Here is a 14,892-nt window from a genome sequence, read left to right as displayed (position 1 = left end):
TTTTGGAACATTTAACTATAAATGTATTTAATATATTTCTAGATAATTTTCTTTTTAAAAAGGGACTGGTGTGAAAACAGAATAATGGATTATCAGTTGCAAACATAACATGCAAATCTGGCATATTCTCCAACTTTATTGGAGGACAACCCTTTATCGTTATCTTAATTGTTTTGTTCCCTGACTTCAAGTCACACATTTTAAAGCAAAAAAATTCAGGAAATTAAGGAGTTTTTTAGTTAGATACCATGCATGTAATATGATTGAGCTTTACACATTATAAAGAGAATAAATAAAATATTAAGCAAACTAGCAACTATACTTAAAACATTGTCTTATCTTCACCTGTACTTGAGCAGCCAGTCCAAAATAAGTCTGACTGATACTTGGAATAGATAAGAAGCTGATTCCAAGCTGTTCTGAGGCAATTGCAGACTGAATCTTCTGAGGGTTCTGGTCTCTTGGAATGGCTCATTTATGTTATTTTGACTTCTACAGAAAATATTTTTTCAACATTAGTTCCTGCAGTTGTTGAGATTCAGAAATAGGTTTGTATCCTATACTGATAAGTGATAGTTCACCAGGATTGTCCATACTGTCATATCATAATAAATGTATTATGCAAATTCATGTTGCTGTTAAAATAGTTGATTTTTTAGTCATTGTGATGTGATTTTTGTGGTTTGGATTGTGGTTTTATGGCTGAATTTGATTCAGTTTGCTTCTATGTTTGTGGCCTCTTAACTTCACCTTCATTTAGTTTTTCAGCCTTTGATAAATATTCATTCCAGTCTTCATGCTTGATAGCTTTGCATCTAACAGTTGGTTCTCAGAACATCTAGACTGGAGGAAATTATGAAGCCTAGATAGCCCCCTTCATTTTTGAGGCAATGCTGGAGTGGTCTTTTCCCAAACAGTGAATAGGTAGAAAAGAAGATTCTACCTATTAGGATTTAGAAAGAAAATTAAATGATTGAAGGAGGCCTCACCCCCATCTACTTCAGATATAGTCAATTCAGTATGGTTCTTCAGGTATTGGTGGAACAGGTTCTATGTTACAGACCAGCTTGTTGCTTTATTATATCTTATTGTGGTTTATTCTAGGCACAGTCAAGTTGGTGGACTTATGGTGGGGAAAACGCTGGTTTAAAAACAAAACAAAACCAAAGTCCTAGCCTGGACAAACTGAGTATTTTGGACACATGTCCAAGATCTGAGAAACTTGTTCCAAGAATTCTATCTTACTTTTCTTGAACCATGCTCCTTGACTCTCATGCTCCTTTGAAAATGTACTCTTATTGACTGCAGCTTCAAAGCTGTTGTAATTTGGCACAAGGTCAGTGATACGTTCTCTGCAGAATGAAACTCAGAAGCAGTTGTGCTGGCTTTGAAGAAAGTGATCTAAATACCCACCCGCCCTGATTAACTCCAGACTTTATTACAGTATTGGACCAGCTGCTCATACGGTCCTGTGTGTTAATTCTCAGTCTTTGGGTTTCAGCCATAGTATTTTTGAAAAGATTGCTAAATAAGTGGTTGTGTTAGAAAGATTGTAGCATTAGCAGTTGTCTCTACTGATCTTAGAACATACTGCCTTTGTAGTTGATCAGAATAACAGTCATATTAAAATGCCTCCTTGTTCTTACTGTGTAATCAGAATTATGGTGCATGGTCCAACAGCAACATAAAAAATGCTGTAAATTTTGGTAACATCTGCAGATTTTCCTATGCAAATTGTGGTGTTAGCTTGGAATTAATTATATGAAGCTAATTCCTCACCCTACAACATAATTTCACAGGATACATTTAAGTTGTGTAATTGTTGCTTTTGGTAATAAATTGTTTTTTTCAAGTACAATGATATGTTCATTACTGTTAATTATACCAGTGTAATTTTAGGCTTAGTGTGAAGATATACACTCTTAAACTAGGTTGTGCTAGAAAGGGGTTTTGATTTCTGTAGGATCCAGATATAAATCTACTTATTTTTCAGCAGCCAAAGCATCTCCATTTTCTAGGGATATATTTAATAGATCTCTGTTTAAGCTGAATATTATTGTACAAGCCAAGGTTTCCCAATATTTTGGAGCTGTGAGAGCATGTTATCATCATTCTCACAAAATTTTTGCCGTAGTGGTGATAACCAACTGCTGAACCTATTATTATTATGGTTGGTTGCACAGTCAGCCAGATGTTTAGACTTGATTTGGCATTTTTATCCACCTATCAAGTCCTTCCCAAGGACCTGGGATAGGAGATGTTGTTGTCTGATGGTGTTAAAGGTATCATCACAGGGTATAAGCTGTTCCAAGTAAAGCTGCCTTTTGCAATTGACAGATAGAGATTTTGTCAATGCTGATGGTGTTCAGGTGGTGCTCCAGATGTTTTGGGATTGCACCCAAAGTGCCTATTACTATTGGTACTATCTTTGCTTTCTTTTGCCACAGTCGTTCTACTTCTATTTGCAGGTCTTTATATTTTATGATTTTCTCCAGTTCTTTCTCTTCTATTCTGCTGTCTCCAGATATTGCTATGTCCACTATCCAGACTTTTTTGTCTTTCTTATCAACAATTATTATTATTATTGCTATTATTATCATAATCGTTGTGCCTTTATTTTGTAGAACTCAAAGCTGTACATAATGCTCCCTCCTCCTATCTTCTCCACTGGCCCAAAGTGACCCAGCTTGCTTTCATGCCTAAGGGAGGTCTAGAAGTCACAGCCTTCTGGTTTCTAGTCCAGCACCCTAACCCCTGTACCAAACTGGCTCTCATCACCTCAGTTTTTTTTCTCACCTTTTCCTATGCGGTAGTCCATCCTTTACAGTGTCCCCTCCTTAAAATGCCCCATTTGATACCTTGATTCTGCAAAAGAAGATTTGAATCTGGCCCAAAGACAGGTTTCCAGGGCTGGGAAGGGTTAAATTGTAACAGATGGATTAATATGGGAAGAGTTTTGTTCTAACCTGAGATAGTTAAATGAAGGCCTATTTGACCCAGTCAGTCTCAGAGAGGCACCTTTTTCACACGAGTTTTGAGATAGATAGATAGATAGATAGATAGATAGATAGATAGATAGATAGATAGATAGATAGATAGATAGATAGATAGTCTCATTTAATGACAAGGAGAAAAAGAATGGAAAAAATCAGTGGAAAAAATATTGTATTTTTTCTCACAAGCATCTTTGCCACAAGTTTCATGATCACTGATCACAGAAGGTGATATTGGCCTAAGGAGGCTTAGTCATCTTCCATTGGAGAGGTGAGCAAAGACAGGAAAAAGGGAGACACAGAAGTGGAAGTGAAAATTTTAGCAGCATAATTATTGTCATCCAAATTATCTTGGGGAATTTTTACTTTTAAAGCACCACAAAATTCTCTTGTTAATCCCGATCTGGCCTGATCTGATTCTGACTCTACATATCTGATTCTCGTTCTGCATATTGGTAAAACTGAATTCTGAGCTCAACATCTTAACTGTAACTTTTTGAAAAGAATATTCCAAGTTTGTATTATGGCAAATCATTATATTCTCCTTGGCAGCAGAGGAATTCAAGCAGCTGTGCTTTTGCAAACCAAAGGTGGCACGTTAAGTCTCTCTTTTCTAGCTAAATCATGCTGTATCTCTTGTTCACTTTTTTCCCATCTAATAATTGTGTGCACCTGCATGTCGAGCTGCATAGACAAGGCTGCTGCTGGATCAACTTCCTAAGCTAGTTGAGGTATCAACTTTCCAAGGGCACATGTAGTAGTAATGTTTTGGCATACCATCACATTGCTGCACATTTATTTGGTGGACCAGTAGGTCTGGTGCAACTATAAATAGATTAGGAAAACCATTTAAGGGGCTCTGTAGAATTCCTCTGTTATGATATGTGGGAAAGACCTTGGGAGACTGGGCCAAGAGATGCTGCCAAGAGAACGGTCAGATAAGAGACAGCACAGTCTGCAGCTGGATAGTGGGCGGAGCAAGAGGCTGTGAAGAGACCCTCCTTAGTTTCTCAGGCTGTAAAGGAGACAGGAGGAGAATTGTACTTTCAAGACTTGCAAGATTCTGTCAATGTAGCTTTACAATAAAGCAGATTTAGCTCATCTGGTTGTGATACCTATCTGGTTTACCCCGCAAGGCCAACATCCGCCCTGAAGCTTTCAAGTATAAAGAAGTGTTTCCTACTAGCAGTTGCATTCCTTCCAACATACAGCATATTTAAGTCAGCAGCTTGATCACCTAGGGGTACTATGGTAAGGCTAGTGCTGAGAAGCGTTGCTTTTATACTAACAAATTTATAATTTAAAAACCTGCAAAAAAAGTCCTCTCTTTTTTCCTCTGAAGAATAACTTTGCTAAAGTCTGGCATGGAGCTATAAAATACAGGCAGTCCTCATTTAGCAACCACGAGTGGGACTGGCAACTTGGTCATTAAGCAAAGCAGTCACTAAGTGAAACGACAACTGTGCTTATGATCTTACTTCAGCTTTCCTTTGCTTTATAGACCCATGAAGGTTGTAAATGCAAGGATTGGTCATAAAGTTACTTTTTATCTCTGTAGTAACTTTGAACGGTCGCTGTATGAGGCACTCGCTAAACAATGACTACCTGTAATCTATTGCCTATGAAATTGGATACTTCAATCAACTTACTAGGCTCCAGTCCTAAGTGTGCTTTTAATGTATATTTACTTCTTGGTATATACAGTACACTTCAAATCAGCTTCACTTTTCTAGAATGCATCTGCATTTGATGTCCTACCCATTGATCAGCATTACTTTTATTTGTATTTTCAAAAAAGTGTGGGCAAATGGAAACCATTATGCCTTCTAAACATTCCAGTAATTGGGCCATCATGATTTTTTTCCCTTGTTTATTTTGTTCAGTACAGTGGTACCTCTACTTATGAACTTAATCCGTTCCGTGACTCTGATCGGAAGTTGAGTTGGTCGCAAGTCGAAGTAAATTTTCCCATAAGGTTCAATGTAATTACCGTTAATCCGTTCCGGCGTCCATGGACCATGCGTCAGGGGTGGAAAAACGGCTGCTGACCACGCGGCAGGGCAGAAAAAATGGCCGCGTACCGCGTGTCAGGGGCGGAAAAACAGCCACGGACCACATGGAACGGGCGGAAAACGGCCGTGGACCACGTGGAACGGGCAGAAAAATGGCCACGGACCACGTGGAATGGGCGGAAAACCGCCGCGGACCACGTGGAACGGGTGGAGAACAGCCACAGACCACGTGGAACGGGCGGAAAAATGGCCGCGGACCACATTCAACAGGCGGAAAATGGCTGCAGACCACGTGGCACGGGCGGAAAAATGGCCGTGGACCACACGGCACGGGTAGAAAATGGCTCGTAAGTCGAGGCGAGTTTGTAAGTAGAGGTAAATTTTTGGGGCCGGAGCTGATCGTATCTTGAAAATTTCGTAAGTAGGGGCGTTCGTAAGTAGAGGTACCACTGTACTTTGAGAAAAGTATGGATGCACTCCTAATACTGTATGTATAGAATGCATTCTAAAGCTGAATAGGTTCAGAGCAAGAAAAGCTCCTGTCCTTTGTGATGAAAAAGAACATGTACACCAAAAATAGTCAGAACTAACTCTTTTAAGGAAATTACTCCAGACATACATAAATCTAAGAGGATCCACTGTAGTTGAAACCCAAACCTTTAAAATAAAGCATGCATATGTCTCAGGGGAACATACCCTTGATAACTCTTTAACACACGCCCTCACACACACATCTTGGCTTCTGAGAACAAACTATATTTTGGGGCAGAAACAGATTTGCTTGCATTTGACTTGGCCCATCCATAGATGTCCTTGAAGGGGGAGTGGGGTCAAGGAGGCAAAAGTGAACCCATGTGTATGACATCACGCTGTATGTCTGTGTATGTATCTGCCTAAAGAAACCAGGGCTCATTTGTTTTGCAGCTCCTGTGAAACTGTGGACCATGATTATTGCCCTCATGGCATTATATACCAAGTTTTGTTCTTCATTTACAAATACTGGCTTGCTCAAAAAAAAAAAAGGTTTAATTAATAGGGGAAAAAACCCTTTCTGATTTATTTATCCAGTTGTGCAAATATATAGCTGCACCGTCTTTTTCAAACAAGGGCTTGGCTTTGGAATAGCATGACAGCAAAATTCAACAGAGCTAGAGGGGAAAATGAAGCGGAGAGAGGTCTGTTTTACTTTTTCTCCTGCTACACCCTGTTTAATTTGGTTTTGCTTTTAATAACTCTACCCCTTTTTATAGGACATAATAAAGAAGTTCATCATCTAAGCCTCTTTAGAGCTCCCTTCTTCGCGTATGGCTTCCTCCCTCCTGGTTGGTTATTGAAATCTAACAATGTTTTCTGTTTCTGAAGACATTTAGAGAACAGGATTCGTTTTATTTCAATATGTGTTTCCTTTTACTGGGTTTCGGCTGTGATTTTTATTTGCCTTATCAGACTAATTGGTTTTCTGTTGCATTTTTCTTGGTAGCTACTTTGGGTGCTTTTAAAGCAAAGAAATTAAATCTTTTCTCTTTAAAAATAAAGTAAAATAAATAGAGCCGTGCAGTGCTTCAGCTTCGCTGTCCAAAAAGTGCTTTGGAGCATGTGGGAACAGGGGTATAGCACTTATCTGCCACATCTTCGTGCTCCTACATGCTCTGAAACCCCTTTTGGAGTTCGCATTCAATGCACTACATGTGCTTCATAAATAAACCACCCTTGTATTCAGATACTTATTCACTATAGGCAAACAGGCATTATGTGCAATGCTATACAGATATAATAAACAGGTTGGCATTGATAGGACAAATCCGTGCCGGCTATGATGGAAGTGAATTGCTTATCTCCATGCCCATTGTAAAAACATATATTGTTTCAACAAATTTATTTGGGGCTGCACAGAATTTTAGAATCATGGAAAGAGAAGGGAAGGTGTAGGCCAGTGTTTCTCAACCTTGGCAGCTTGAAGATGTGTGGACTTCAACTCCCAGCATGCTGAAGAATTCTGGGAGTTGAAGTCCACACATCTTCAAGTTGCCAAGGTTGAGAAACACTGGCCTACACCTTCCCTTCTCTTTCCATGATTCTAAAATTCTGTGCAGCCCCAAATAAATTTGTTGAAACAATATATGTTTTTACAATGGGCATGGAGATAAGCAATTCACTTCCATCATAGCCGGCACGGATTTGTCCTATCAGTGCTGGCTGGAGAATTCTGGGAGTTGAAGTCTACACATCTTCAAGTTGCTAAGGTTGAGAAACACTGGCGTAGGCTAATCAAACCCAATATATCCATGTTAAATTTCTATGCCAGTCATAGAAGAAAGTAAATCTCATCTTCTGTTGCACCACAGAAACGATTATGTTTCTACTGAAATAAATATTATAGGTGTGTTTAATATGCAAAACTGCAGGCATCAGATGGTTGAAGATTATGGAAGAAGTTAAGCAGCATTCTGTGATAGACGTACCGTTCTGATACCTGAAAGTATATTCACATATGCATAAGTAAGTTTCCAAATAGAAAAAGAGGACGGACTGGTCATTTCAAATTGCCTCTCCCCAAATGCTAATAGAAACATTTATTCCTTTTTCAGCTGAATTTTTATTCCTCTTGTGGAGCGTTTATCTCTGCTATGCAGTGCGGACAGTACCCTCGGCGTTTCACGAGCCACGTTATATGGCTGTTGCAGTTCACATTGAGCTCCTTATCTCTGCTATATTCCATATAATTAGGCAAGTGACCCACACTTTTTATTTTTAAGTTCTTAGAATGTAGTCTAAAACAATTAACTGGGCTGAGATGCATGTCAGAAGGGTACAGACAGAAACATTTTTTGTTCCAGACAAATTAAGGAGAGCTTTACAAATAGTCTCATACGAATGCAAATTGTACAGTGTCTGCCTGTTACCTTCTGCAAATAGGGTTTTTTCATGTCTCCTGTTTTCACCACCACACATCTTTGCATGGCGAGATCTGAAAATAATTGATGTATACGTTCATGTGAGATAGACCATCTGTTGATGGTGTGATATGTAATATATATTGGATTCAAGAATAAATTCAGGACCAATGCAACTGAGACGGTATAATTGTAATAAGAATAGAATTTTACACCATTTGCACTTTCTTTAGAGATAGTCCCATACTGAGTGTGCAGCAATATTCTAATCACAATGTGACTAAGGTGTGTGTAACTTATAAAATCCATATTCTGACAGATAAGTAGCTGGTACACTCCAAAGCTGGATATACTTATCTGAGTATTGAGGAGCAATACTGGGTCTAAGATCACTACAGATTGCTAACCCTGTCCTTCACCGAAAATGCAACATATCCAAGATCACTTTATCTTCTGTTTTGTCTGGATTAATCTTCAATTTCTAAGTCCATAACCAATCCGTTATTAGTGATTTAGGCTCCGCTTGGCATTAACTGAAAGGAAGAGATAAAGTTAGGTATCATCAAAGTATTTATGATAACCAATCCATAATAGCTTCATACAGATGTGCACTGCAGAATAGGGATAGACATTTAGAATTTGACATCAGATCAAAATTGCAGCTAGGATGGACTTGGCAAATACAAAACACCCATTTACCAAAAGGTGAAGTGGTGAAATTGCCTCCCACTTTCCCCTCTACCAATATCCCCAGATCATCCGTGAATTCCAATGTATATTTAACTTCTATTCTGGTAGGAAGACACACCTCCAGACATTATTTTTAACTTCTGAGAATGCCCACAGGGCCTCTGTTAGGCTCAGGAGGATTATGGTAAATACAGCTTGTCCTGGAAGTTGTGGATATGAAAATCAGTAATGCCACAGGTCACGTTAGCTGAGGGCCCTACCAGTAATCGCTCTGCATCGCTGTCTGGAGTCATGAAATCACAGTTACTGTAACATAATACCTCCTAATCCTATAATGGACAGATGACCCAGCGGAATATTGTGGTTGAGCAGAATCAACAAAGATATTCTTCTCCCCCATCTAATTCTATCCCATTAAATAAAACCAGGTTTGAAGCTGTATTAAAAGGAATCTAAATAAACAGTTTCTTCCAAGAAAACGTGAAGTATCATTCCTATCATACTGTACTTTCTAATACTTTTTTCCAAAAACAGGAGCAACAATGGGGCAAAAGGCACACGATACCTGTGTGCACATTTGCACTATAATACAACATAACAAAATGGGGATCAAGGGGTGTGAGTACGTGTGCTGAGAAATGGGTACAGAAACCTCCATGTTTAATAGAACAATGCAAGGCTAATATCTTCATATTCAGATTTTTTTCCCTATAAATGTCGTTCAGAATGTTTTTTAAAAACTATTATTCCATATGAGGAAAAATGTGGAGGAAGGTGCATTTGTTACTTACGTGCAATTCTGTTTTGCAGGTTCAGTCTTGCTTCAAGACTCCAGTCTGACTGGATGCTGATGCTATACTTTGCACACACACACTTGACTGTGACAGTCACCATTGGGTTACTTCTGATCCCAAAGGTATTATTCCTTTGCACTTCTATTTTGCCAGACCTGAAGGCACACGCATACTGTTGTAAAAATCCATTTAAATATATATATATATTTAAATGGTTTTAGAAGATTCTAGATTTGACTGAAACAATTATCTGGATGGAGAGACGATCCTTTTCCCTATGCTGCTTCCACAATTTAAATCACCTTCCCCAGTTGCTGTGAAAAAAATATACAGGTAGTTCTTGGGTTACAATGGCAATTGGGACTGGAATTTCCATCGCTAAGCAATTTGCTTATAAAGCACAACATCACATGACTGCATCGCTTAGCAACAGCAGTCCTGCAATTCTGCTTGCCGTCGTAACCCCAGGACCACACGGGTTGTTAAATGGAAAGAGGCAGGAATCCCAGGCAGGAGTCCCCGGCTGGTGCGCAGGTGCTGTGGAGGGTGGGAGGTGCTGCAGGCAAGTGCTCCAGAGCATGGGCTGGTGTGTGGTTGCCATGGGGGGATGGGGTGGTGCCATGGGCAGGCGCTCCAGAGCATAGGGGCGAGTACGGATGCCATGAGGGAGTGCTATGGGCAGGCGCTCCAAAGCATGGGTGGGTGCATGGGTGCCCTGGGGTGGTGGTGGGTGCTGCAGACAGGCACTCTGGAGCACAGGTGGGCACACAAGTGGCGCAGGGGGTTCCATGGGCAGGTGGTACAGAGCGTGGACAGGTGAAAAAGCAACAGGAGTGGGAACAACTTCTGATTTCCTGCTGGCTTCCCCACTGACTTTGCTTGTGGGAAGCTGGCAGGGAACATCAGAAATTGTGATCATGTCACCACTGCTTGCTGTGATATCATAATCGTGAGCTGGTCACTGAGCACCTGGATCATGATCACATAACCACAGGGACACTACGATAGCCACAACTTCGTGAACCAGTCATAAGTCCCCCTCCTTCAGCACCATCATAACTTTGAATGGTTGCTGAACAAGTGGTTGTAACACAAGGACTACCTGTAATCTAATTTGTCCCTGTCCAACCACCCCAGGTTCCTTTGTAACTTGCAGAAACTCCAGTCTTTAATTTGCCTGATAACATGTACTTTGACTTCCCACCAGATCAGTATCCAGCAACTGTTCTTCATTAAATTAGGAAACAGCTTAATGTTAAGTTTTTGAGTGCCAAAATGTGCCTTGCAAATTTTGTTTCAGCTTCCCAAATGAAACTGAGGGTGGGTGGGGGAACAAGTGTACTTTCCTTGATTTCTTTCTTATGCTTACCCTTCCATTATATTCACTTACAGCAAAAACCTAATGTATTCTTACAGTTTTCCCATTCAAGCAATAATCCACGAGATGATATAGCCACTGAAGTCTATGAAGATGAGCTCGACATGGGAAGATCTGGATCTTATCTGAACAGTAGTATCAATTCAGCATGGAGTGAGCATAGTTTGGATCCAGAAGATATTAGGGTACATGCCAATTTAGTAAATTACAAGGATTTTTAAAAACTGTATAGAAACATTTCAATTTTATATAGACAACATTCTGAATAAGTCAGCCCTCATAAAAACTACCATGCAGCTAATGCTATTCCAAAGTAACCAAGAACAGTATTGTGTATTATATTTTTGAACTGCATAAAATGCTTTTGTTATAGCCTTAAACAAAGAATTCAGTAGCAAGATTACTTAAGGATAGATTAGATGATACACACAGGGTATATCGTGCCACTTCATTTCCTGAATTTTTCCCCCCAAATTTTTGAGAGAAAACAATGACCCATTTCAGATTGGGACCATCACACATGGGAAAGCCTAACTGCCCTAGCTCCTTTTGGTGTTTTTTTTTAAAGAATCATTCCCCCACCTTAACATCTTAATAGAAAGGAATGAAATAATAGACAGATCGTTGCGAGTCTATGGAATAACCAGCTTGATCTGCCACGGGCTGAGATTTGATTGAAGCCTTTTATACATTGACTCCTCTCAGATTTTAGCCTTTCGCTAATGAAAAAAAGGGAGCCAAGTAGAATCCTTAGTTGGAGCACCTTAAAGAACAACTTATTAACGTGGAGCTAACGATCTCCCTTAGGCGTGGTTTCATGGGTCACTAAAGTTTTGCAGTTACTCTGGGGAAGAAAGAGCTGAATCATCATTACAGCTTTGCCTGGATGTACAGTTATTGGTTGTGACTTGATGACTTCTGGGCCTGGGTTGTCTCTGATCTAGGAGTTACTAATTGTGCAATGATGTTAAACTCACTTCTGGCACCATTCGTTTTTTAATCAGTAATTGTTTCAATCCCTTTGAAACTTTCAATCATCCTCACTCATCTGCCAACCTAAAAATCCTGAGAACAAGTAAAAAACACCATATGTTCCCTCCAGCTGATCAATAGAGAGGTGCAAAAATGCCATTCAAATAGTGCCCTGTCTTGAGCCATTGCCTTTCTTAAAGTATCAAAAATTCCCTTATCTCCCATACATACAAAAGGGAAATTGTATTTTTCATGCTGAGTGCATTTCTTGTTTTCTCTTCCCAAAACCTGAGTGGTTGCTATAAGAGGAAGCGTCCTGGCTGCAAAGCTGCCACTCTTACTACATCTAAAAACCTCTTGCAGCTATAAAGGCATTTTTTTCCCAGTATCTATAACTATAGGGACAAGCAAATATCGGTTGCTTGTTGATACGTAGTTGGTATGAAGAGAACAGGAGATAAATTATAAACAATATCTATAGACAGTCACCAGGAATAGGATACTACAAGATCTAGGAGACAGAGTGAGGCAAGAGTTCCCATCATGGGCAAATAGACTGCTCATATGCTCTGCAGATCTACAGTGATTCCAGGAAAAAAAAAGCATTGGTTTCAAATAAACTGGCACAGAGGCAGAAAGAAATCAGTTTGGCTCCCCAACCCAGTTGAAGCTGTAAGATCAGAGAGGCTTGGAATTGATTTTGAACTTGTGCAAATCCATATATGACAGTGATTTCTCTGTCTGTGTTCAAGAGCTTTAGGATCATGGTGTGTGTCCTCCATAAGACGTCCCCATTCTATAAGAAAAATCATACTGTATATAAATGGGGAACAGGCTGTACACAATTTTTCTGATTATCTATTCAGGAAGAGAGAATCTGAATGAAAGACTGAATTTAGTCTTTCCCCTTCTTTTTCTTTCAGAACAGATGATCTCCTGTATTTTGCTAAATTTGATTGGGACTGCAGAAATCCAAATGAGTTTTAGACCAAGAAAATGGGTACACAGAATATATGAATAAGTTTGACACTAACTGTTCATTTTATGCAAACTGATAAGTTGATAGTGATAACTGTTGATAGCAAAAATTAATAATCTATATTATTTATGAAACTGTGTGACTGAGAAATTCTAAGGCAATGATGCCACAGGCTGCTAAGTTACTACTTTATTTTTAAGCATTCACCTGAGGGAAAATTCTGGGAATCTTCTCCTTCACACATACATTCACTCACGTGGATTATATGAGCAACAAATTGTATTTTTTTTTTACTTATTGATTTATTACAATTATTTATAAGCTTCCTACTTGAATGATCCTAGGCAGCTTATGTCAGTTGATAGGTGAAGGATTATCATGGATTTGTAGTTGGCTTCTCCACCAACATTCTAGCTACTTCAACGCATTGGTTTTTGCAGGACATATACAATCCTTACTCATCTTGTCCATTACTTTGCAGGATGAATTGAAGAAATTATATGCCCAACTAGAGATCTATAAAAGGAAAAAAATGATCACCAACAATCCACACCTCCAGAAAAAGAGATGCTCAAAAAAAGGGTTGGGTCGCTCAATCATGAGACGAATTACTGAAATTCCTGAGACCGTCACTAGGCAGTGTTCACGGGAGGAAAAAGATCTTCTGGAACATGGGAGTTCCAAAAGTATTGCCATGGCAAGGAAAAACCCACCAGATTCCAGTGGACACATCAAACCAAAGGAGGAATCTTTGAGAAACAGAGTTTTCTCCTTAAAAAAGTCCCACAGCACATATGACCATGTCCGAGACCCAACTGAAGAGTCAAAAAGCTTAACCGCAGAAAGTGGGGAAGTTAGTTCAACTACAGAGAAATCATTATTGGATTCTCTTTCTGAAAAAAAAGCAATCCCCAAACCTGCAGAAAAGACCGAAGCTGTATCCACTGAAAATGTCCCTTTGGTATGCAAATCTATGAGTGCTCACAATTTAAGTGCAGATAAGAAACCTCTCCACCCAAGAACATCTGTGTTACAGAAATCACTTAGTGTTATTGCCAGTGCCAAAGAGAAAACTCTGGGGTTAGCAGGGAAAATGCAAAATGAAGAAAGTGTCAAATCTCACAAGCCTCAACCAAAGAGCAAAGAGGTCAGCAAAAAGCACTCCAGCTCTGAAAAGACTGACCATAAAGATTCCTATCGGAAAAACTCAATCCATGCTGAAGAGTCAAAGAAGCCTCATAAATCTGGGATAATGAAACAACAAAGGTCCAGTCCTGATGCAGGAGGTGGTAAATCCCTGACGAAGACAAGTATTGATATAGGAGAAGTTTGTCCTTGGGAAATCTATGACCAGAGCCCGGGAGCTGGGCTTTCTGATTCTAAAATTCAAAAGCATGTCTCCATTGCTTCCTCTGACTCAGAGACACTCCATCCTTCCCAAACAAAGGGCAAATCTCATCCTAAGACTGCTGAAGGGCAACAGCTGCCCCATCAAAAGAGCACAGACAAAGGTGAAGTGTGTCCTTGGGAGATTCAAGAAGAACAAGGGGTGGAAGAAAAAAACAATTGGAGTCCCATAGCTCTGCAAGAGTTTGCTGGGACAAAAGGTGAAAATGTTAATAATAAACATTATACAGAGAGCCTTTGTGCTGGAGATCCCAAGGACTTGCCCCCCAAAGCAACCATACAAACCACAGAGAAAGATTTTACCAATAAACTGGGAATTCAGACAAAACATGCATCTTCCTCTCCACCGGGGAATGCATTTCCTTCCAATCCTGCTAGGTCAGCAACTAATAACTCACAGAAACCTTTAACGTCTCGTGTGGAAATCTGCCCTTGGGAGTATGAGGTGCCAGAATTACCAAAAGCAGAAAGAAATATAGCTTTATCGAACGCAAGCAATTTAAGCTCAAATAAAACAGAGGCACATCAGAAATAAGAGGGCTTAGACTGTGAAAAAGAGATGCCACAGCAGAAGGAAAGGGAAGGGGAGGAGAGTGGGGGTAAAAGTCAGTAGCATCTGCAAATTCTAAAGAAGCATCATTTCATCAGGCGAGACGCACATTGAATACATAGGAACTAGGCAAAAATCAATTTGTCTCTTCTTTGTTCTTGAGTGCCAACAATGTTATCAGTGCGATCCAGGACATGAAGCCCCTTCGTGCCCCTAACGAGTT

General features: G+C 39.7%; 1 protein-coding gene across 1 annotated transcript in view; it reads left to right on the top strand.

Annotated features, from left to right (window-relative positions):
- Nucleotides 1-14,654, top strand: part of GPR158 (G protein-coupled receptor 158) — a 128,845-nt gene extending 114,191 nt beyond the window's left edge. The window contains exons 8-11 of the mRNA XM_088150527.1: nucleotides 7,594-7,732; nucleotides 9,400-9,505; nucleotides 10,800-10,946; nucleotides 13,194-14,654. Of these exons, the coding sequence (XP_088006653.1) occupies nucleotides 7,594-7,732; nucleotides 9,400-9,505; nucleotides 10,800-10,946; nucleotides 13,194-14,654 (1,853 nt within the window). The remainder of the gene's footprint in view (nucleotides 1-7,593; nucleotides 7,733-9,399; nucleotides 9,506-10,799; nucleotides 10,947-13,193) is intronic.
- Nucleotides 14,655-14,892: the final 238 nt, after the last annotated feature.

The sequence above is a fragment of the Python bivittatus genome, unplaced genomic scaffold (genome assembly GCF_059951505.1).
Source record: "Python bivittatus isolate LINGU-HERP-01145 unplaced genomic scaffold, Pbiv_v1 ctg000610_np1212, whole genome shotgun sequence".
In the NCBI taxonomy this organism is placed as follows: Eukaryota; Metazoa; Chordata; class Lepidosauria; order Squamata; family Pythonidae; genus Python; species Python bivittatus.
Note: the sequence above shows the minus strand (reverse complement) of the source record. Positions and strands in the feature narration are given on the sequence as shown.